We start from the raw sequence: 21,609 nt of genomic DNA, 5'->3' as shown, positions 1-21,609 counted from the left end.
TAGTTACCCCAGAGGAGGAAGCTAGTCTGAGGTTGCAGGGCTGCCCTCCTCTCCCACTAGTGAGCCTGACCATTGGTACCTTCACTTCCGCTGGTAGTCCAATGGATCAGTCTCTACTTTACCAGGCAGAGGATGGCCTGGAACAGAAGCATTAGGAGATCAGGGTTCCATCCTCCAGCCAGACGTGATTTGCTAAGAGATAGAGCAGTGCCATGGGGTCCTCCCCTCCCAGTTGATCCCTTGTCCTGGCACATCTGGGGCCCTTGGGATCCTTACCCTAGGCACCCAGGATCAGTACATGAGCCTTATTTACAATCTCCTGGCCAACCCCAACCAGTCCCCATCAGAGTATTGGGAGGAGGAAGGTGAATGGGATCTGATGATTCCTGGAGCAATTTCATTGTCTTCCCCAAATGAGGCAGTTATCCCATCTTTGCCATCTCTGCCAGCCTATTTCATGCAATATCAGGAACTCCTGCAGAGAGTGGTGTCTGAGCTGCAGATACATCTTGAATTCAGGAGCCCCAACTTAGATTACTGGAGATTTTGCATCTCTTGGGCCCCCATTGAGTGGCCTTCTTGATCAACAGACCATCATGGATGCAGCAAAAGAGTGTGGCCTGCTCCTGCTTCTTGTGCTACTACCCCAAAGAGGGCTGAGAATCACTTCTTTGTTCCATCCAAGGCATGAGAGTTTCTGTTCTCATTCCTACTGCCTAAGTCCTTCGTGGTATAAGTGGCTACCAAGAGATCCAGGCTGCAATTCCTAAAAACTACTTCCTCAGACAAGAATGGCAGATGGCTCGATCTCCTGGGAAGAAAGGTCTTCAGCTCTCTTTAATTCAGGATTTCAAATTACTGGGTTGTTCTAGCTAAACATAATTTCACCAATTATACAAAGCTTTTAGATTTTAAAGACAAGCTTCCTCAGGAAAACAGAGCCCACTCTAGTCCTTAATTGATCAGGGCAAATTGGTGACCAAGACTTCCCTCCAAGCTGCACTAGATGCTGCAGATACTGCGTCCAGAGGGATGGCAATTGCCTTTGTTGAAAGATTCCTGGTTACAATGCTCAGATTTTCCTAGGGAGGAGCAGAATGTACCATTCAGGATCTGCCTTTCAGTACAGTTAATCTGTTCCATGAGACAAATGAGTGTCTCCACTCCCTCAAAAACTCAAGGACAGCTCTTCATTTACTGGACATCTATACCCCTGTCCGTAAGAGAAAGCATCTTAGGCAGGGATACAGAGCAAGACCATCTTCTCAACCTTTTTGCTATCAATACCCCCAGGATTCAGCAAATAAATGATACAAGATCCACAGTCCTAGACACACATTTTCTGCAACATCCACTGCCACACCGCACTCTAACCCTCAACTAAGGAATTTCTTTTGACAGATCTGGTGAGACCCACATCCCTTTATTGATGCCACATCATCTCACTCCCACTCAGTTTTTTGGAGGCTGCCTTACCCAATTTGCCTGCAGCTGGAGGGCTCTAATAGCCAGAAAATGGGTACTGGAAGTTATTCATTGCAGCTATGTGACTGAATATGTCAACTCCTATCCACAAACCTCCAAGTTCCTTCTGAGGGATCAGTCTCCTGAAGAAATTCTCCTTAAGAAGCGGACTCCCTTCTCCACCGGAGAGCTATAGAAAAAGATTCACCTCAACATCAGGGGAAAGGATTGTACTCTCCATATTTTTTAGTTCCAAAAAGAACAGGAGATGGAGACCCATTCTCAACATACACCAACTGACCATATTTGCCCCAAAATTAAAATTCTGCATGGTCATGTTGGCATCAATAATTCCATCTCTGGAAGAGGTTGCGTGGATCACAGATCTTGACATGAAAGACTCGTATATTCACGCAGATATTTACCCATCCCACAGGAGGTTCCTCAGGTTCCTCTTCGGTCAAGATCATTGCCAGTTCAGGGTCCTTCCATTTGGGCTAGCCACAACACCTAGGATCTTTACAAAAGTTTTTTCAGTGGTGATAGCTTGGATGAGAAGAAATGGGTTCATCGTCTTTCCATACGTCGACATCTGACTCCAACAGGCAAGTCATATGAGGAGGTCCTATTGGCAATCCATTTCCTGCTTCACCGACTTCCTTTTCTAGGCATATGTGTCAACCACGAGAAGTCTACGTTAACCCTCGCAAGGTCCATAAACTTCATAGGAGTGACCTTGGACTTGACCACAGCAAGAGCCTATCTATCTATTGAGAGACTGCATGCCATGGGCACTCTTATAAACCAGGTCACCTTCAAGCCACGGACTTCAGTCAAAACTTGCCTGTTCCCTCCTCAGACACATGCTGCCATCTATCTCTGTTGTCTGCAAAGCTGGCTTTTGTCCATTTACTCACCAGAGGGGGCAATATCTGTGCCAAAATGATTGTTGTATCCAAGTTCCTGGACACACTCATCTAGTGGAGAAAGTATGGATGGTGATCCCTTTCCTAAAAACTCACACTCAATGCAATCATCATTATTGATACCGCACTTTTAGACTGGGAAACTCATATGGATGATCATACTGCACAAGGTACCTGAACTCTTTGGGAGTCCAGGATTCATATCAATTTACTAGAACTGAGAGCAGTCCGTTAGGACTGCAGTGCCTTCCTCCCACTCATTCAATCCTGGCATATCCAAATAATGTTGGACAATATAACAGCTGTCTTCTGAATAAACAAGCAGGTGGGAATGATATTCCTCCCTGTGTATGTACATCCAGTGAACCTCTGGAACTGATGCAGCAGCCATTACATAATCCTGTCAGCAGCACGTTTACCAGGTGAGACGAACTCCCTAGCAGAGTGTCTCAGCAGACATTCTTCTGCAGTCCACGAATGGGAGATTCACAATTTGGTCCTGAACGAAGTCTTCATCCAGCGGTGAATGCCATCTTGGGACCTCTTTGCTTTTCAGGTGAACAGGAAATTTCCCCTGTATTGCTTTACGGGAGCATTAAGCACAGGCTCAAAGGCAGACACCCTTTTGTTACCTTGGGGGGTTCACCTCAGATTTGCCTTCCCTCCCATCCCATTAAAATCACAGGTGCTATGGAAAATTCATCCTGACAGTGCTTGAGTCATCTTTATTGCTCCCAACTGACTAAGACAGTTCTGATCCATGGATCTTCTGAACCTCTCATCTTGTCTGCCCATAATCATCTCCCCATTTCCAGACCTGCTAACACAACACAAAAGGACCTGCAGGCACCGCAACCCGGAACTGCTGTAACTCAAAGCCTGGTATTTGGATGGGCATCGAATATACAGCATTCATGTTCCAGAAGGGTGCAATCCATTCTCAGTCAAAACAGGAAAGATTTTAGCAGATGTTATTCAGCTAAATGGAAGCAGTTCTCTTCTTGGGCTTAACAGTGCCAGTCTCCAGAATCTGTTGGGATCACTGTTATTCTTGAGTATCTACTTACCCATAAAACACTGGGTATCTGTTTTTAGTTTCCTTTGGATTTGTTTGGCAGCAATCAATGCTTTTCATTCTGCTGTTGACAGCTATACTATCTTTACTCATCCTGCAACAACTAAATTTTTGCAGGGGCTTCTTCGATCCTTCCCTTCATTGGTGAAGCTCAGACTCCGGTGGGACCTCAACTTCATTCTTTCATCTCTTACCAGACCTAACTTTGAACCTTTAGCCTCAGGTTTTATGTCCTGTCTCTCAATGAAAGTTCCTTTCCTAGTTGCCCTAATATCAGCCAGAAGAGTCAGCAAGCTGGGAGTACACATGGCAGACCCACCACATACTACCCTCCATAAAGAAAGGGTCTTACTGTGAAACCACCAAAAATTCATCCCTAAAGTAAATTCAGAGCTTCACGTGAGTCAAACCATCCATTTACCATTGTTTGTTTGTTTGTTTGTTTTTTCAAACCACAAGCTTCTGATGAGAAGAATATATGTTCTTTGGGTGTCTGAAGGGCACTGGCCTTTTATCTACAAAGAACAGAAGCTATTAAAGGACACCTAAACTATTTGTTTCTATAGCAGAGAGATCAAGGGGTCAAGCTATACCTCTGCTGAAACTTTGTAAATGGATCTCTGGCTTCATTATTCTTGGCTACCAACTAGCCCACATTCCTTCCTAGAAGCGGATGAGGGTTCACTCCACCAAAGTGCAGACAACTTCTGCTGCACCTCTGAGAAACTTACCATGCTGGAGATATGTAGAGCTGCTGGAGCTCCTTGCACACCTTCACAAGAATTCGTGCTTTGGTTCAGTCTTCTTCTGCAGATACAGCTGTAGGGACAGCAGTATTAATGTCAGCTATCACTTCTGCGTCCTCGTTCCCATCTCCATTTTGACTACTGCTTGCTAATCTCCCACCTGTGGACTATGCATAGGAACCATCACTCCAAGAAGACATGGCATTTAGTTATCTGTAACTGGAAGTTCTTTGAGACGTGTGGTCCGTAGCTGTATTCCATTGTCTGCCCTCCATCCCTTCTGCTGCAGATTATATCTGGATTTGTGATGAGAAGGAACTGGAGAGGCATCAGTCTGCATGACCCCTTATGCCCTCAGTTCAGAGGAGAACAAACTATACATGTGTGGACCAATGGACACTGCTTCCTAAAAAGCTCTGGACTAATGCACATGGTGCACGTGCACCACATGTGGAATATAGCTAGGGACCACACATCTCAAAGAACCTCCAGTTACAGGTAACTAATCTCCATTTCTCCAGCAATTCTTCAGCAGCCAGGAATGCTTTGTGTGAACCTGGGTAAGTGGGTGTAATTTACAGCAGCCTTGAGGTTGGCCCAGGGATCAAGAGCTACAAAACCAATTTACTACTTCCTTAATGGTACACCAGGTATCTCTCTGCTGCAGCCCGGGGTCTAGCCCATAGATAATATAGAAAACTACATTTACTAAATTGAAGTTATTTTAATTATTTTACTTGGAGCATAAGAACACAGGAACAGCCATATGGTCAGACCAATTGTCCATGTAGCCCAGTAGCCTGTTTTCCGACTGGCCAATGCCAGGTGGTTCAGAGGGAATAGACAGAACAGGTAATCATCAAGAGATCCATTCCCTGTTGCCCATTCCCAGCTTCTGGGCAGTAGCTACATTAACACAACTCCTTTTTAAAATAACATCTAGGTATTTGGAGGGGCAGTACATTTAAAAACAAAACTCTGCTTATCTGTTTATAGTAAATATTAAAACAAAATGTTAAAGTCTGCCATATACAGATAGGAGGCTTATTAAAATTATTACTTAGAATAATTCAGATTGAAAAGGATCTCTGGGTCATCTAGTACATCCCCCTGCATCATCATGGAAGGATTGATTTTAATTAATCCTAAACTAACCCTAAAATGATCATCTTATTCTAACTTTGACCACTGCCAAAGACTGAAACCTTTAGACAGACACCGTTCCACTGCAGGGCTTTACTATGATGATTAATTTCTGATTAATTATTCATATATTAATCAGTAAATCTGAATTTTCCCTGCTGTAGTTGAAGCTCACTACTACTTCTATCTTTCTTATTTAATGAGACTAATAGTCTTTCTCTAATAGTTGTAAACAATTAGCACATCATCTGTGGCAGTGGTTCTCAAAGCCGATCCGCCGCTTGTTCAGGGAAAGCCCCTGATGGGCCGGGCCAGTTTGTTTACCTGCCGTGCCTGCAGGTTCGGCTGATCGTGGCTCCCACTGGTCGCGGTTTGCTGCTCCAGGCCAATGGGAGCTGCGGGAAGGGTGGCCAGCACATCCCTTGGCCCACGCCACTTCCCGCAGCCCCCATTGGCCTGGAATGGCGAACCGCGGCCAATGGGAGCTGCGATCAGCCAAGCCTGCAGATGTGGCAGGTAAACAGACTGGACTGGCCCACCAGGGGTTTTCCCTGAACAAGTGGCAGACTGGCTTTGAGAACCACTGTTCTATGAGTCATTAGTCTAGACCTTGTTATGTGTGTCAGATATTTTTCAAACCATTCATCATTTTTTTCCTGCTCCCCTCTAAATTTTTTTCTCCTGTTTCCATTGGTTGTGCCTTTATTGTGAGATGAGGAGACCACATCTGTACGCAGTATTCAGGATGTGGGCGAACCATGGATTTATATAAGGGCAATAAGATATTTTCCATCTTATTCTCTATCCCCTTTTTAATGATTCCTAACATTCTGTTTGCTTTTTTGACTGCCGCTGCACACTGCATGGACGTCTTTGTGAGTAGTGAGTGCAGTTTGCCAGGTGTGCAAGCCACAATTGAGCAGAATGGAATAATCACCTTGCTTGTGTGATATATGGTACTTGTGTTTAAAACAGCATACCATTTTGTCCTTGTCTTGCCGGAGGACTGCATTGAGTTATAACCTTCAAATTTCCTGTTTGTGTTACTATTTCAATAGCTAATATTTTCTACTTTCTGTATTTGTTCATTTGATTATTCCTTTATATTTCTTTATAGAATTTAAGTTTATTAATTTTAAACATTTCTCCAGATTGAGTTCATGCTCTAGCTGTACTCAAAAATTAACATATAGCAATTTCTCTGCGTGGACAGGTTCAGCACTTTGGATCTGGGCCTCAGGAATGGAATGGAAACTACAGTCATCGAAGACAGCAGACATACATTCCAGCTGGTGTTGCCAGTCATCCATTCTCCCTTCCACATGGAAGTCCAAATCACAGTATGGTGCATGCACATTTAGCCGGAAGTACACACCTTGGAGGACAGCCTGCTATTCTTCCGTATCCTCCATCTGCACCCCTTAGTACTGCGGCACCTGTAGCCCACCTCCTAGCCTCATCATGTACCTCAAGACCTATATTGCAGCATCCAACTTACAATATATCTCATCCCAGTGGTATAGTTCACCAACTCCCAGTGGGCATAAATCCCCGTCTTTTACCTTCCCCAACCATTCATCAGACTCAGTACAAACCTATTTTTCCACCACATTCTTACATTGCAGCATCTCCTGCTTACACAGGATTTCCGCTGAGTCCAACAAAACTCAGCCAGTATCCATTTATGTGAGAACTTGAGTACAGTATGTAGAGGAAGCTCAATAATAAACGCTTGATTTAAGAAGAAACATGGTATTTAATAAAAATTAGCCATGGCACAAGAAGAGAATTATTTTTTGAATCATGTAGACTTGGGTGCAATTTAAACAACCTTGAGCTTTAAATAACAAAACAAAACTCACTTTTAATGTGTTTTGCACATTTGGTATAACTTGTATCTTTGGTCATATTATCTTCTTATATAGTAACTCCAGACAGGTGACTTACTGGAGCAGAATTCCAGTTTTGCTCCTTCTATTTTTTATAAAATTGCCTTCTAACTAGTGCAAGACACGTCTACATTTGGGAAGCCATTCAGTGTACAGATTTAGAGCAACAGATGCACATATGTCAGCAGTACAGTGTACAAGTAAAATGTTTGTATTGTGTATCTTGGTGTTTAAATGTTGAGTCACTTATCTAAAAAGTTGAGCTGTTCTTCACATTGCATGTGTCTTTTGCATGGGCAAAAAAGAGTTGCCTAGACATTGCTCTTAAATGTTGTTGTCCTAATAATCTCAGCTGCATTGTAAACTGTTCCCACACATAGTGCCTTAAATATTTGAGGTTGTTAATGTTGTTATTATATATTCATGTTGAGACTGCAGCACTTAAAATTCAGATCTTCTGATTTTTTGATAGAGTAATGCTCCTTTGGGGTTTTGTGTGGTATGATTTTAGTATTGGGTGTTTTTCCTTGTCAAGGAGGCAGCATGTTTTGCTGTAGCTGAATTCTGCTGTCTGATTTTTTCAGAATGATCTAGCTTCAGGAAAAGAATTTAGTAGTGCATAAGAAAAGTCAATTCAGTAGCTTTTAGTGATGAACACAAAACAGTATTTTATACTGTTAAATGGAACTGCAATACAATCTAAGTATATTTTCAAAGTGTTTGTCTAATTGGATTTAATAACATGTTTAGAGGTGCAAAAGGCGTGACTTTGACTAGATAATGAAAGAAAAAGCAAAATGCTCATTGATTCATGATGTGATTTCATCTTAGCTTGAGCAAACCATGCAGTATTTAATAAGTAGTAGCAGAATATTTACTATTGAAGCTTGAAAAGATGTGAGTTCTTTGTGTGCAATTTTTCATTTATGCATGGGAGAGATTTTAGCCTTTTTCATTATAGTATTTGTTTTAGCATGTTGGGGTGTTTGCTTATTTAATACATTCCGTCAGGGACGTAAATTACATGCTTTTTGCATTTTTTTTCCTAGTTTTGTCTTTTTCGTTATTGTTTTTGTTCAAATGAAGTTGCTTTTGCAGCACCAAAGACTTAATCATCCATTTCCTATAAAAGGTAGCTACTTTTTCATAGACCTCAAGTATACTGTAGTGTAGAGATGGGATTTAAAGAAGGTATTAAACAGGCTGTGTGTTAGCTTATGGGTAAGTAATAAATTGTATCATTATCTTGAATGTACCATAGATAAGCTGCTACATCATGATTGCCACTTCAGATAGCTGTGAAATTAGTTGATTAACTAGTTCTTTCTTAGCCTTCTAATTTCTGTATAAGTCTAATTACATGAAATAGAAGTGGGGGTTTTGATTTTTATTTTGCTTTTATGTTTGAAGTGTCGTAACTACTATATTGTAAATGATGGAAATTTAATTGAATATGTTATTTTGGGGTGTTATTTGCATCAGTATTTTATCTCCATTAACTTTGGGCTCATCACTGCATATAAGTGGATGTATGTATGTATGTAACTTAATTTTTTATGTTTTCATATTGCATTATGTAGACACTTAAAAAGCTGTATCTTGCAGGCTTGACTTAACTTTTTTTTAAACAAAAAATATTCTGGAATACATATTTGCAGCATTGACTGGAATAAGAGTGAAAAGTATTTGTGTGTAACTCTCTCAATAAGCTAATAACTGGTAGATTTTTTTTCTTTACTCCATTAATACAAGCAGTGTTTTATTTAATGAATGTCCAAATGAAATAACTGTGCCTATATTTGATGATGATTTTTTTTAAAAAAAAATTGAGCTACAACAGTGTTATATCATAAACCAATACCAGCAGTACATTTTTAATCACACTGCAAAAGAAACCTAACTTTCCCCACAAGATTCAATGTTTTTAGTAATCAACTCTATGCATTTTGTACAAATATAAATGTTTATATAAAGTATACATTAGAAAATAAGAGTAGCCTGATTAATTTGAAATCTTATCCGCACATATAAAACCTAAATATATGGAGTCAAGAAAATACTCAAGTAAATTCGTCATACTCCCTAACACTTCAAACTTGTACTATCTGTTCTAGCAAATTCCTATTCTCTGTTAACACCTTAGTGTTGGAAATTGAGTCCTCTTGGTGTTATCTCCATTGCAGGCAGTGGACACACCAAGAACCACCAGCACAAAAGGATTAATTGACTTTTGGATTACGATGATAAAAAATACTGTGTTCTCTTTATTTGGAGCCATGGGAAACTCCATTGCTTTAATGTATTTACTGTACTTTGTTTTTACTATACTTAGGATGTAATGCTAATATGCTTGTTAAATTGACACATTTACCTGTATGGCACAATATTATCCTATAAATTCACAAGAAAACTGTACTGTAAATGTGCCCCAAATTAAGCCTGCTGCTCTTTATGTATTGTAACAATAGAAATGTGTTTGAATTTCAAAGAACTAAATATTTGGGATTCTGCCACAGCCTAAATTCTGAATAATGAAATGATTGTGTGGTACTGATCCTGCAATGAGCTCCTGCACCCATGTGGAGTTCAATTGAATTCAGTGGGATTTTGTGCAGGTGCCAAGGGTCCATCTGTAGAGAACTACTTTCAGGATTGGTGCCTAAATCTGTGCAAACAGTTATCCCTTATCAGTGAAACATATACACCTCAGATTGTTTTAATGCCTTTTTTAAATAAAACACTGCATGAATACAGAATTGCATATTTGCATACTATTTTAATTTGTGAATTATTTTATATGAATTTCTTGTATTCAGTTTTTAACTTTAATTCAGGGTGTTTTTATTAATCAGATATGCTACTGTATTAACTAATTCCTTTGGTTTAAATTTTTAAATTTTCTGCATTTCTAATTTTAACTTGATTTGTGTTAAGTAAAAGTTAAATCACACTGCAAGCTGTAGGAAGATTGTTTTAGAACTACCCAAGGATATAGACTTGATTATTAAGTTTGAATTGTTACTGTTTAACAATTTGTAGACTTGTGGCTTTTTTCTTTTTTTTCTTTTTGCTTTTGGTTTCTATGCTACACTAGTTTGCCATGTAGCAATTGCACTGTGCAATATTACAATACGAGGACTGGGAAAAAATTTTATGGATGTAATGTCTCTTACAGTTTGCGATAGTATTTCTCTCTAGTTCTCAGTGATTTAAATGTGACCAAGCCTTCTGTACTTTGTCACAAAAAGCGGGTTTTCCAGGTGACTATTTTGGTGAGTGTCAAAATAAGAATTTATGGTGTATTACTGTTGAGATTCACTTTGGATTAAAATATATATTGCAGCTAAGAAGTTGTTGGCAGCTTTTATTTTTCATGACATCAGTTCAAGGCCAGATTAAGGCACTATAAAACCAGTGTGTAGGGGTCCAGCTCTTATATTCTGATATATTCACAAAACTTTGCTTTATTTAAAAACAGTATGTTTCTGACTTTTGTGGTTCTGAGGGGAAAATCTGAAAATGTGAACCAAATGTAACCAATGCCTGAATCTGCAGACAGCCAGAGACATGACCTATGAGAGATGTGGGCACTTCCATGCATCTCCAAAGAGTATTAATTCCAAGATCCATTGTTTAGGGGGTAGCCCACCGCTGCCACCCCAACAGAGATTTGTGTGTGTGGCAGCAGAAGAGTGCATTGAGCCTGGCCCTCATACTTACTCAAGCAGATAGTACTTACCCCAGTAGGTGGAGTATAAGTTTCCTTCCCCCCCCCCCTCCCCCAAGGGGGAAAGCATACTCCTCCTGCTGCATGAGAGGCAGAATGGGGCTGCTCATGAAAGGCAGAATGCAGCTTCATGCCACTACTCCTGCCTCTCTGGAAGAAGAGTGGGTCCCCAGCCATCACCAAAGGGGAGGAGTCACAGGGCTGGAGCCACAGGATCCCCACCCCCATGTTGTGGTGTGCTAGGGCTCTAGATAGTTTTAATTCAGCCTTGCATTAGATACTATATGCTGATTTCCATGAAATTTTTTTCTACTATAACAATCTTCAGCCAAATGTAACTAATTGTAGTTAGCGCTTGACAATATGCACAAAGGCTATGAGCCTAAGAGTTGCCATGTATCAGCCCCACAGGCTTATTTGGTTATTTTGCCTGTTAAGACAACTAAGACTCCAAACCCTCTCCTCCCTTGGTGGGCTTGCAAAGCCCTTCCCAGGATGAAACAAGAAGTATGGATATCCCTCCTCTTTGAAATCAGAATTCAAGTACAGCAACTAAGAACAGCTGTTTTAGTTACTGGTGTGAAATCTGTTCACAGATTGCCTCCCCTCTCTTACCTGATTTTTTTTTATTTTCAGTAGGTACAGGAGGCTAATCAGCTTCAAGTGTTTCCCAGCCCTGTCTGCTAAGCCTTGTGCATTCAAGGAGGAGGTCCTTTGCTTCCTGCTGTGGCCACCCAACAACTAACTCCTTCCAGGACTCAAAGGGGTGGTACACCCAATCACAGTGATGAGCTGGACACTGTAACCCTGCTCAGGAGGCAAGTCTCTCAGCTTCCTGTCTGCCTCGTGAACCTATTTCTGCATTCAGAAAGGGCTGCAGAATCCCACCACACATCCTTACAGGAATTATATTCCCCATAGGCAAGGAAACAGGCAGCCTATTCAGCTCTCTGTTCTCTCCAGATAAGTCCCACAATATTTTTAAGGACGTTTCTGGACTATTCCTCTTCAGCTTTCATTCCATTCAACTGAGAATGGAATGGGGAGACTTCATTTGCCAACCTGCTTTGGCACAGTAGTTTCTCTTAGTAGTTGAAAGCTGAGGGCAGATGTACAATGTCCACACTACTTGGCTAAGGGCCTGGCTAGAGGTATTGGCTAAGAGAAGCTGTGGCATCACCAAATTGTAATAGTCCTCATAGGGAAACACTATCCTAAAGAGAGAGAGGAGTTGCAAACTATTTGAATTAACTCTCACTATTTCTCTCCAACCTTGTTCTGAAGGAGAGGAAAGGGGAGAATCTCCCAGCCACGTACAGAAAAAAGTCAAAGGGCCAAAACCTGTCACCAACCTTGGAAAATGCTGACGTGGATAAATGCTTCTGTAAACAGGCCACAAATTTTTAGGAAACGTAGGAATGTTGCTGTAAATAAAGATGATGTAGTAGTAGCTGTTCTCACCAAAGATGTGGGTGATTCTCTCTGAAAGGGACTTCTTATCCCAAGATCTTATAGACAGAAAACTGGAGGGAAATCGTTAGGAGAGACTTCAAAGATTTCAATCCTAAAAGCATCTTTAAAGCATCCCCCCCTGTGCTTTTTTTTGGGGGGGGGGGGGCAGGATGACTATCATGGTATGACCATCTAAAACCACAAGACAGCATCCATCTCTTCTCCCAAAAATAAGGAATTCCTTCCAATATTAAAGAAAATGTCTCTTGCTATGGTTTTCATATATGATTCATTTGTGGGACTCCAGGTGCTTTGGTATTAGGACCATGGCCTCAAATCTGATAGCACATCATCAGCTTTGGCTCAGACCTCTGATGGCAGTCTGCCACTCAAAGCAGCTCTTTGTGTGTGTGCCTAAGTTATAACACTCCCTTCCATTCCCTTGCAAGGACTCCAGAAGAGATAAGCTATCACCCACAACAGAAGGGCTTTTTCAGTCCGATACCAGCCAGAGATGCCAAAGAGAGGCCATGGAACCAAAGAATAGACAAATATGCCTGCAACAACAGAGATACCTAGGAGGCTGAATCTCTTTTTCCTAACAATGGAGTCAAACAGACCCAGGACAAGTGAGTTCAGGAAACAGTTCTTGACTGTTACTTGCTGGAACTTGGTGCTCCTCCCCAAGGGTGAGAGATCTTATCATGAAGTCGTCATGCTAGCAACTGTACATCTTTTATCCTTCCAGATAACAGAACTCAGTCTCTACGAAGAAAGATTCTCAGGATCTGTATTTTATATTATTCATCATACAGAAAGGAACTGCAGGATTAAGAAGTACTAGAGTTCAAATGATTAAACAGCTGTATGAGGAGAACAAAATTCAGGATGAAAGCTATAATATAAATTTGTAGCAGTGATATCTCCAGAGGTACTTGCTGATATTTTGGACCTACCAAATGCTTGTCATATTTCTATATGCCCATATTGCCACTGTCTGCTAAGGTCTGTATATGGGAACTCCCATTTCCAGTACAAGATCTCAGGGTTTTCATAAACATGTAGTAGTATAAGGTTCATATTCCTGGCAGCACACCTACATCCCTTCCTGCTAAAGCTCCCATAGGGACATCATCCTGAGAAACAATAAGATCAAAGTCTGGACATGCAGTCCCACAGCTTTGTAGTCAATGTGGAGAGTAGCTCTCTGCCTCCACCCATTCATTTTAAGTAGTCATTCTCACATCCCTAAACAGAAGCTGTGGCACAATTGGGATAGATGCAGCACACTGAAAAATATACCTCAAATGAATGCAATCAATTAAATGTTTTACTTCCAAGTTTGTATCCTGTTACCTGAAGTGTTCAGGTCCCAGGATCTCCACATCATCTTTGGCTAGATGAAGTGCAGTGTGACTGAAGCATAAAAGGTATTTGAAGGCTTATCTATGCTTAAAATGCTGCAGTGCTGCTGCTGTAGTGCTTCAGTGAAGACACTACCTCTGACAATGGGTGGGTTTCTCCCATCAGCTTAGGTAATCCACCTCCCCAAGAGGCAGTATCTAGGTTTATGGGAGAATTCTCCTGTCTATCTAGTGTTGTCTACACCAGAGGTTGGGTCGGTTTAACTGCATCATTCAAAGTGTGGATTTTTCACACACCTGAGCGACACTTATACCTACCTAATTTCCTAGTGTAAACTAGGCCTAACAAACCAACCCCAAAAAGAATAAATCCATGGCAAGGCATGGAAAATTCAGCAGCTACAACACAAGAAATTTGTAGAGCAGCCAAACACTACAAATTAGAATTCCTGTCCTCTTCAAATATATCCTTTGATAAGGTATTGCATATGGTAGTCTCCAAATAGCTGTTTTGGTTTTTTGTTTTTTTTTTAAATTTGAGGCAGGAGGGTATCAGTTTGTTTTTTAGTGATAATTTTCCCCTTCAATAATCTTGGTCTTCACTGCTTACTACTTCCTATAAATCACAGTTTGGGGGAGATACAAATGAGAGTGAAAAATCTGTCACCTGATCATTTCTGTTATGGAAGTAACATTTTACCTAAATCTGACCCACTCTCGTTAGTCTAAATTAGGATGTTAGGACTTTGGCCTTGTTTCTTAGTCCGCAATGGAAGAGAGATGTACACACCTGAAATTAAAAGGTTCTTAGCTGATACTGGTTTACCACGAAACCTCAGAGTTACAAACACCAGAGTTACAAACTGATTGGTCAACCACACACCTCATTTGGAACCAGAAGTATGCAATCAGGCATCAGTAGAGACTGGGAAAAAAAAAGCAAATACAGAACTGTGTTAAATGTAAACTACTCAAAAATAAAGGGAAAGTTTTTTTAAAAATAGATTTGACAAGGTAAGGAAACTGACTTTGTCCTTGTTTCATTTCATAGAATCCTAGAATATCAGTCCAACCCCTGCTCAAAGCAGGACCAATCCCCAACTAAATCATCCAAGCCAGGACTTTGTCAAGCCTGACCTTTAAAACCTCTAAGGAAGGATATTCCACCACTTCCCTAGGTAACCCATTCCAGTGCTTCACCACCCTCCTATTGAAAAAGTTTTTCCTAATATCCAACCTAAATCTCCCCCACTGCAACTCCTTGTTCTGTCATCTGGTACCACTGAGAACAGTCTAGATCCATCCTCTTTGGAACCACCTTTCAGGTAGTTGAAAGCAGCTATCAAATCCCCCCTCATTCTTCTCTTCTGCAGACTAAACAATCCCAGGTCCCTCAGCCTCCCCCCATATGTCATGTGCTCCAATCCCCTAATCATTTTTGTTGCCCTCCACTGGACTGTTTCCATTTTTCCACATCCTTCTTGTAGTGTGGGGCCCCAAACTGGACACAGTACTCCAGATGAGGCCTCACCAATGCCGAATAGAGGAGAATGATCACGTCCCTCAGTCTGCTAGCAATGCCCCTACTTATAGAGCCCAAAATGCTGTTAGCCTTCTTGGCAACAAGGGCACACTGTCGACTCATATCCAGCTTCTCATCCACTGCAATGCCCAGATCCTTTTCTGCAGAATTGCTGCCTAGCCATTCGGTCCCTAGTCTGTAGCAGTGCGTGTAAGTCTTCCGTCCCAAGTGCAGGACTCTGCACTTGTCCTTGTCAAACCTCATCAGATTTCTTTTGGCTCAATCCTCTAATTTGTCTAGGTCCCTCTGTATGCTATCCCTACCCTCCTGCATATCTACCACTCCTCCCAGTTTAGTGTCATCTGCAGACTTGCTGAGGGTGCAGTCCATGCCGTCCTCCAGATCGTTAATGAAGATATTGAACAAAACCAGCCCCAGGACCGGCCCTTGAGGCACTCCGCTTGATACCGGCTGCCAACCAGACATGGAGCCATTGGTCGCTACCTGTTGAACCCGATGATCTAGCCAGTTTTCTATCCACCTTATAGTCCATTCATCCAGCTCATACTACTTTAACTTGCTGGCAAGAATATTGTGGGAGACCATATCAAAAGCTTTGCTAAAGTCAAGGAATAACATATCCACTGCTTTCCCCTCATCTGCAGAGCCAGTTATCTCATCTGTGGCAAATTGCCGGTACTGTTATGCTGGGTTTCGCGCTCTCTTCTTTGGGGAAGGTTCAGGGCACCATTGCTTGCCTCTGAATCGGTATTTTAATTACCCCACTATTGTCCTTGAGGAGGGGAATGGAGAGGGAGGGACCTGGACCTGCCCTCTTCTCCAGGTCCTAACCCAGGGGCCCTGAGGTTTGTGGTGAACCACTTGAACTAGCGTTCCTTCCCCTGGGCTACTTCCCTCTCCTGTCCTTCAGCTTGTGAAGGGGCTTCTTGCCCTCCTTCTACACAAGCCAGGTGCCCCTTACCTAGGGTTTCTTTGGGATTTCTCAGCCCACTGCAGCACTCCTCCAAACTTTCCTTTTGTCTCTCTTCAAAACTGTTCTCTTCTCCAACTCTTCAAACTGCTCTCTGCTCGACCAAACCTTCCTGCTCCAACTCCCACACTGTCTGGCTGAAGCAGGGGTTTTTATCACTGACTGACTGGTACTCTAATTGGCTTCAGGTGCTCTAATTGGCTACAGGTGCTCTAGTTAATCTATAGCAAACCTTCCTCCCTCTTGCAGGGAATAAGGCTCCCTGCTAACACTCTCCTGCTGCCCTCTGGCCATGCTGTATCACATATCCCACCCCCCTGCTCAACACCAATGGGCTGGGCTACTTGGGACGAGAGGCAGTGCCATCGCGATAGGCCATCAGTGTTGCCATGTTGGCTTCCAGCTCTATGCTGGACCCGAAAATGGAAAGGCTGCAGAGACAGGAACCACCTCGTCACTCTGGCATTCCTCTCCTTGTTCCTGTGCATCCACTGGAGCGGGGCGTGGTCTGTCAGGAGGGTAAACCGCCGCCTCAGGAGATAGTAGCGGAGAGTCTCCACAGCCCATTTTATCGCCAGACATTCCTTTTCAAACAACAGCATACTTTTGTTTCCTGGGGAGGAGCTTCCGGCTGAGGTACAAGATGGGGTCCTCCTCCCCTACCATCTGGGAAAGGACGGCACGAGCCCCACCTCCGAGGCATCCTTTTGTAGGATGAATTCCTTCTCAAAGTCTGGGGCTATGAGTACTGGATGGCAGCATAGGGCTGTCTTGTAAATCTGCAAATGCTTCTTCTGTCGCATCAGTCCACTTTACTATCTCGGGGGCCCCGTGCTTTTATCAGATCCGTCAATGGCCCCGCTCTTGTGGCGAAATGAGGTATGAATCTCCGATAGTATCCTACTATCCCTAAAAATGCTCTGACATGCTTTTTGCGGATTGGTCGAGGCCAGCCTTGTATTGCCTCCACTTTGTTCCATTGAGGTTTTACCAAACCTCTCCCTACTACATGCCCGAGGTATCTGGCCTCAGCTAGTCCTATCACGCACTTGAGAGGATTAGCAGTGAGACCGGCCTTTCGCAGGGCGTCCAGCACTGCTTCTACTTTTTCTAGGTGCGTTTTCCCAGTCAGGGCTCTGTATGACTATGTCGTCTAGATAGGCGGCGGCATACTTGGCATGGGGTCATAATAACTTATCCATAAGTCTTTGGAATGTTTGCAAGGGCCCATGGAGTCCAAAAGGGAGGACAGTGTATTGAAACAGGCCATCAGGTGTAGAGAAGGCAGTCTTTTCCTTGGCATCCTTGGCCGGGGGAATTTGCCAATATCCTTTGGTCAGATTCCAGAGTGTTAGGTATCGGGCCTTGCCTAACTGATCAACTAGCTCGTCAATGCATGGCATCGGGTAGGCATTGAAAGTGGGATACGTCATTCAATTTCGGAAGTTGTTACAAAACTCAGTCTCCAAGCCTGATGGCACCCTAGGACGATCGGACTGGACCACTGGCTGTGGGATTCTTCAATGACCCAAGTTCCAGCATCTTCTTCACTTCCATCCTAATTTCTCCCTTTTAGCTTCCGGTATTCGGTATGGTCTTTATCACCCTTACTCCGGGGGCTGGTGACAATATGATGTGGACTAGTGTCGTTCAGCCCGGTTGTGTACAGAATACATCCTGGTTCCAGTGGATCATTTCAATGACCTCTGTTTTGTTGTTCTGGGTTAATTCAGGAGATATCTTTACCTGTCCCTGTGGGTCATCTGTCTGAGGTAGAGCGCCTCGAATGACCAGACATGTCTCTCTGTCGTGCCAGGGGCTTCAGTAAGTTGATGTGGTAGATTTGCTCTGGCTTTCGGTGGTCTGGTTGTCTAAACTTATAGTTCACTTCCCCAATGAACTCTCTCATATGGTCCGTACCAGCTGGCTAGAAGTTTGCTTTCTGTTGTCGGTACTAACCCATCACCCATTCCCCCAGCTGAAATCTCCGTACTTTCGCCCGATGGTTGTAATATGTCCACTGGGCCTCTTGTGCTTTTTTTCCAAATGTTCCTGTACTATCGGGTTTAGTCGAGTTATTCGCTTTCTCATCTGTGTCACGTGCTCAATGACATTCTTTTCTGGGTTGGGTTGTTCCTCCCAATCTTCCTTGGCAATATCTAATATCCCGCGTGGTTGGCGTCCATATAATAGTTCAAAGGGAGAAAACCTGTGGACGCCTGGGGACTTCCCATATAGCGAACATTAGATTCGATAGAAGGGTATCCCAGTCTTTTACATTCTGTGCTACCACCTTCCGGATCACACTTTTAAGGGTACGATTAAATCGCTCGACCAGTCCATCTGTTTGTGGATGGTAGACTGAGGTCTATATGGCCTGGATGCGGAGCAGGGCACATAAGTCTTTCATTAGTTTTGACATGAAAGGGGTTCCCTGGTCTGTCAGGGATCTCCTTAGGGATGTCCACTCTGGCAAAACCTGTAGTAGTTCTTTTGCTATTGCCTTGGATGTGCGGTTTCTAAAGGAATGGCCTCTGGATACCGTGTGGCATAGTCAAGGATGACTAGTACAGTGTCATCGGTGGCCCTATGCCGATTTTTCTAATGGGCCCACTATGTCCATGGCTATCCTCTCGAAAGGGACATAAATAATAGGCAAAGGGACTAATGGGGCCCGCAAGTGAGGTCGGGGGCTATGCAACTAGCATTCAGGGCAGGAGGCACAATAACGCTGGACTTCTGCGTGTATCCCTGGCCAATAAAACCTTTTTAGGATTCTATCCAGTGTCTTGTCTACCCCTAGGTGTCCCCAAATAGATGACTGTGAGCTAACTCTAGTTACTGCCCTTGTGTGTTTCCATGGGTCTAAGAGTTGCTCTACTTCTTCCCCTCGTATTTGCTCTATCCTGTACAAAAAAGATCACGTTTGAGCAGATAATATATGGCCTTGGCCTTTGATTTTTCCTTCCACAGGCACGCCATTTACTTCCACTACCTCCTTCCCTCACGTTCGCATATAATGGATCTTCGGCCTGGTCCTGCCAAAAGTCTCATGTGCAGTACCGAACTGACCTAATTCTAGGGGCCTATTTCTACTCTTCTTCCCGGGGTGCTCCCACTTGGGCTAGGAACTGCCTCCGAGTCTTCCTTGGCTGAATTATCTCCTGGTCTCCTGAGCGGGTTCGCCTACCCACAAGGGAAGTTTTTTGATTCTCTGCTAGAATCCTGGTCCCTAATCTTTTATCTGCCCTTCGTTCTCGCCTAGACTTTTGGGGTTTTCCAGGGGATGAGAATAACTCTGGAGCAAATTCAACAAACATTGGGGTGAGGCTATCTGTAGTTGCCTCCGTCTCAGCATGGGGGTTGCTACCTTCCCCTCGCTCTATTGGGGTAAGTAAGCTCTCAAACCCATGGAAGTCTCTACCAATTAAAACAGGGTAACGGAGCTTGGGGACCACCTCTGCAGAAACCCTGGTAGTATTCCCCTGGATCTCAATCCGTACCGGAATTGTAGGGTAAAAATTCATGGTGCCATGTACGCACGTTACCCCTGTGTTTTTGGCTCAGGTTAGTTGATCTGTTCCCACCAACTTCCCCGAGACCAGCGTGACAGCACTCCCGGAATCTATTAATGCTATGGTCTTTATACCATTCATTTTTACTGGTCTGGTATATCCATGTGAGGTCATTGTGACCCCTACCAGGCTGATTAGGCCACATTGCTCCCCGTAATCCTCCAGATTACACTGCATAGGTTCTTCCTTGTTGGGGCATTGGGCTGCTATATGCCCCAATTCCCCACACTCATAACACCGCCCCTTATTCTGGTTGTCACCCTCTGCCTGGGGCTATTTGGCCGGCCCCCCACCTCTCTTCCCAAACCCCCAGGTCCCTTCCTGGCCTCGAGCCATTCCTCGGTGTCTTTCCTCCCAGTTACAGTTCTCCTTTAGTTCTTGACAGCCCGTGGCCTTGGGTTTGGGGTTGGCTTCCTGGATTGTAATGTCTCCCCGCCTGGGGTCTGGAAGAGTTTGGGGGCTGCCAGCTGTCTTTCCACGAGGATGACCAACTCATCATAGGTAGAGGGATCATTCTGGCCAACCCGAGACCTGGTGGTAGCCCCCTCGTATACCGGTCCAATACCAGTACCTCCATCATCTTCTCAGAGCTAAGGGCCTCAGGGCTCAGCCATTTCCGGGTCAGGTGGATCAGGTCAAACAATTGTGATCGGAGTGTCTTGTCCTCCGTATACCGCCACTCATGGAACCTCTGGGCTTGCAATGCCGTCATTACTCCGAACCTGGTATGGATCTCTCCTTCAGCTGGGAATAATCTGCTGCAGCCTCTTCAGTCATATTGTAGTAGACTTTCTGGGCTTCCCCACACAGGAATGGGGCAAGGATACCAGACCATTGATCTTGGGGCCAGGCCTCCCGCAGGGCTCCTCTTTCAAAAGCCAGGACGTATGCCTCCACATCATCCTCCTGTGTCATTTTCTGTAGGCAATGGCTAGCCCGTACAGTCCGAGTCCCTTCACAGTTGTGATTCTGCTCCATAAGGGCCTTCATCTGGTTCACCAGGTCTTTCAGCAGGGCTTGGTCCTGAGCAGCCTGACTCATCAACAGATGACTGGTCTCCTGCTGCATTCTAGTCGCCTCCTGTTGGGTGGTTGCTTGGACCCAGGTAGCCTCCTGCTGGGCCGCGGTGGCTTGTATAAGGGCCTTGACCATGTCGTCCATCTTAAGGATGGGAGGGTTTTGCCTAACCCTGGTCTAAGTCCCCAGCGCGCAGATCCCACCCCTGACGTCATATGTGGCAAACTGCCGGAACTGTTATGCTGGGTCTCGTGCTTTCTCTTCTTTGGGGAAGGTTCAGGGCGCCATTGCTCGCCTCTGAATCAGTATTTTAATTACCCCACTATTGTCCTTGAGGAGGGGAATGGAGAGGGAGGGACCTGGGCCTGCCCTCTTCTCCAGGTCCTAACGCAGGGGCCCTGAGGTTTGTGGTGAACCACTTGAACTAGCAGTTCCTTCCCCTGGGCTACTTCCCTCTCCTGCCCTTCAGCTTGTGAAGGGGCTTCTTGCCCTACTTCTTCATAAGCCAGGTGCCCCTTACCTAGGGTTTTTTGGATTTCTCAGCCCACCGCAGCTTTCCAAACTTTCCTTTTGGTCTCTCTTCAAAACTGTTCTCTGCTCCAACCAAACCTTCCTGCTCCAACTCCCACACTGTCTGACTGAAGCAGGGGTTTTTATAACATGACTGACTGCTGGTGCACTAATTGGCTTCAGGTGCTCTAGTTAATCTATAGCAAAC

General features: G+C 43.8%; 1 protein-coding gene across 12 annotated transcripts in view; it reads left to right on the top strand.

Annotated features, from left to right (window-relative positions):
- HIPK3 (homeodomain interacting protein kinase 3) overlaps positions 1-10,593 on the top strand; it is a 148,405-nt gene extending 137,812 nt beyond the window's left edge. For all 12 annotated transcript variants that reach the window (XM_075065206.1, XM_032769831.2, XM_032769838.2 and 9 more), the window contains one exon: positions 6,568-10,593. In XM_075065206.1, coding sequence (XP_074921307.1) covers positions 6,568-7,044 — 477 coding nt within the window. In that variant the 3' untranslated portion in view covers positions 7,045-10,593. The remainder of the gene's footprint in view (positions 1-6,567) is intronic.
- Positions 10,594-21,609: the final 11,016 nt, after the last annotated feature.

This window comes from Chelonoidis abingdonii, chromosome 4 (genome assembly GCF_003597395.2).
Source record: "Chelonoidis abingdonii isolate Lonesome George chromosome 4, CheloAbing_2.0, whole genome shotgun sequence".
Lineage (NCBI taxonomy): Eukaryota > Metazoa > Chordata > Testudines > Testudinidae > Chelonoidis > Chelonoidis abingdonii.
This window is presented reverse-complemented; position numbering and strand designations above follow the sequence as displayed.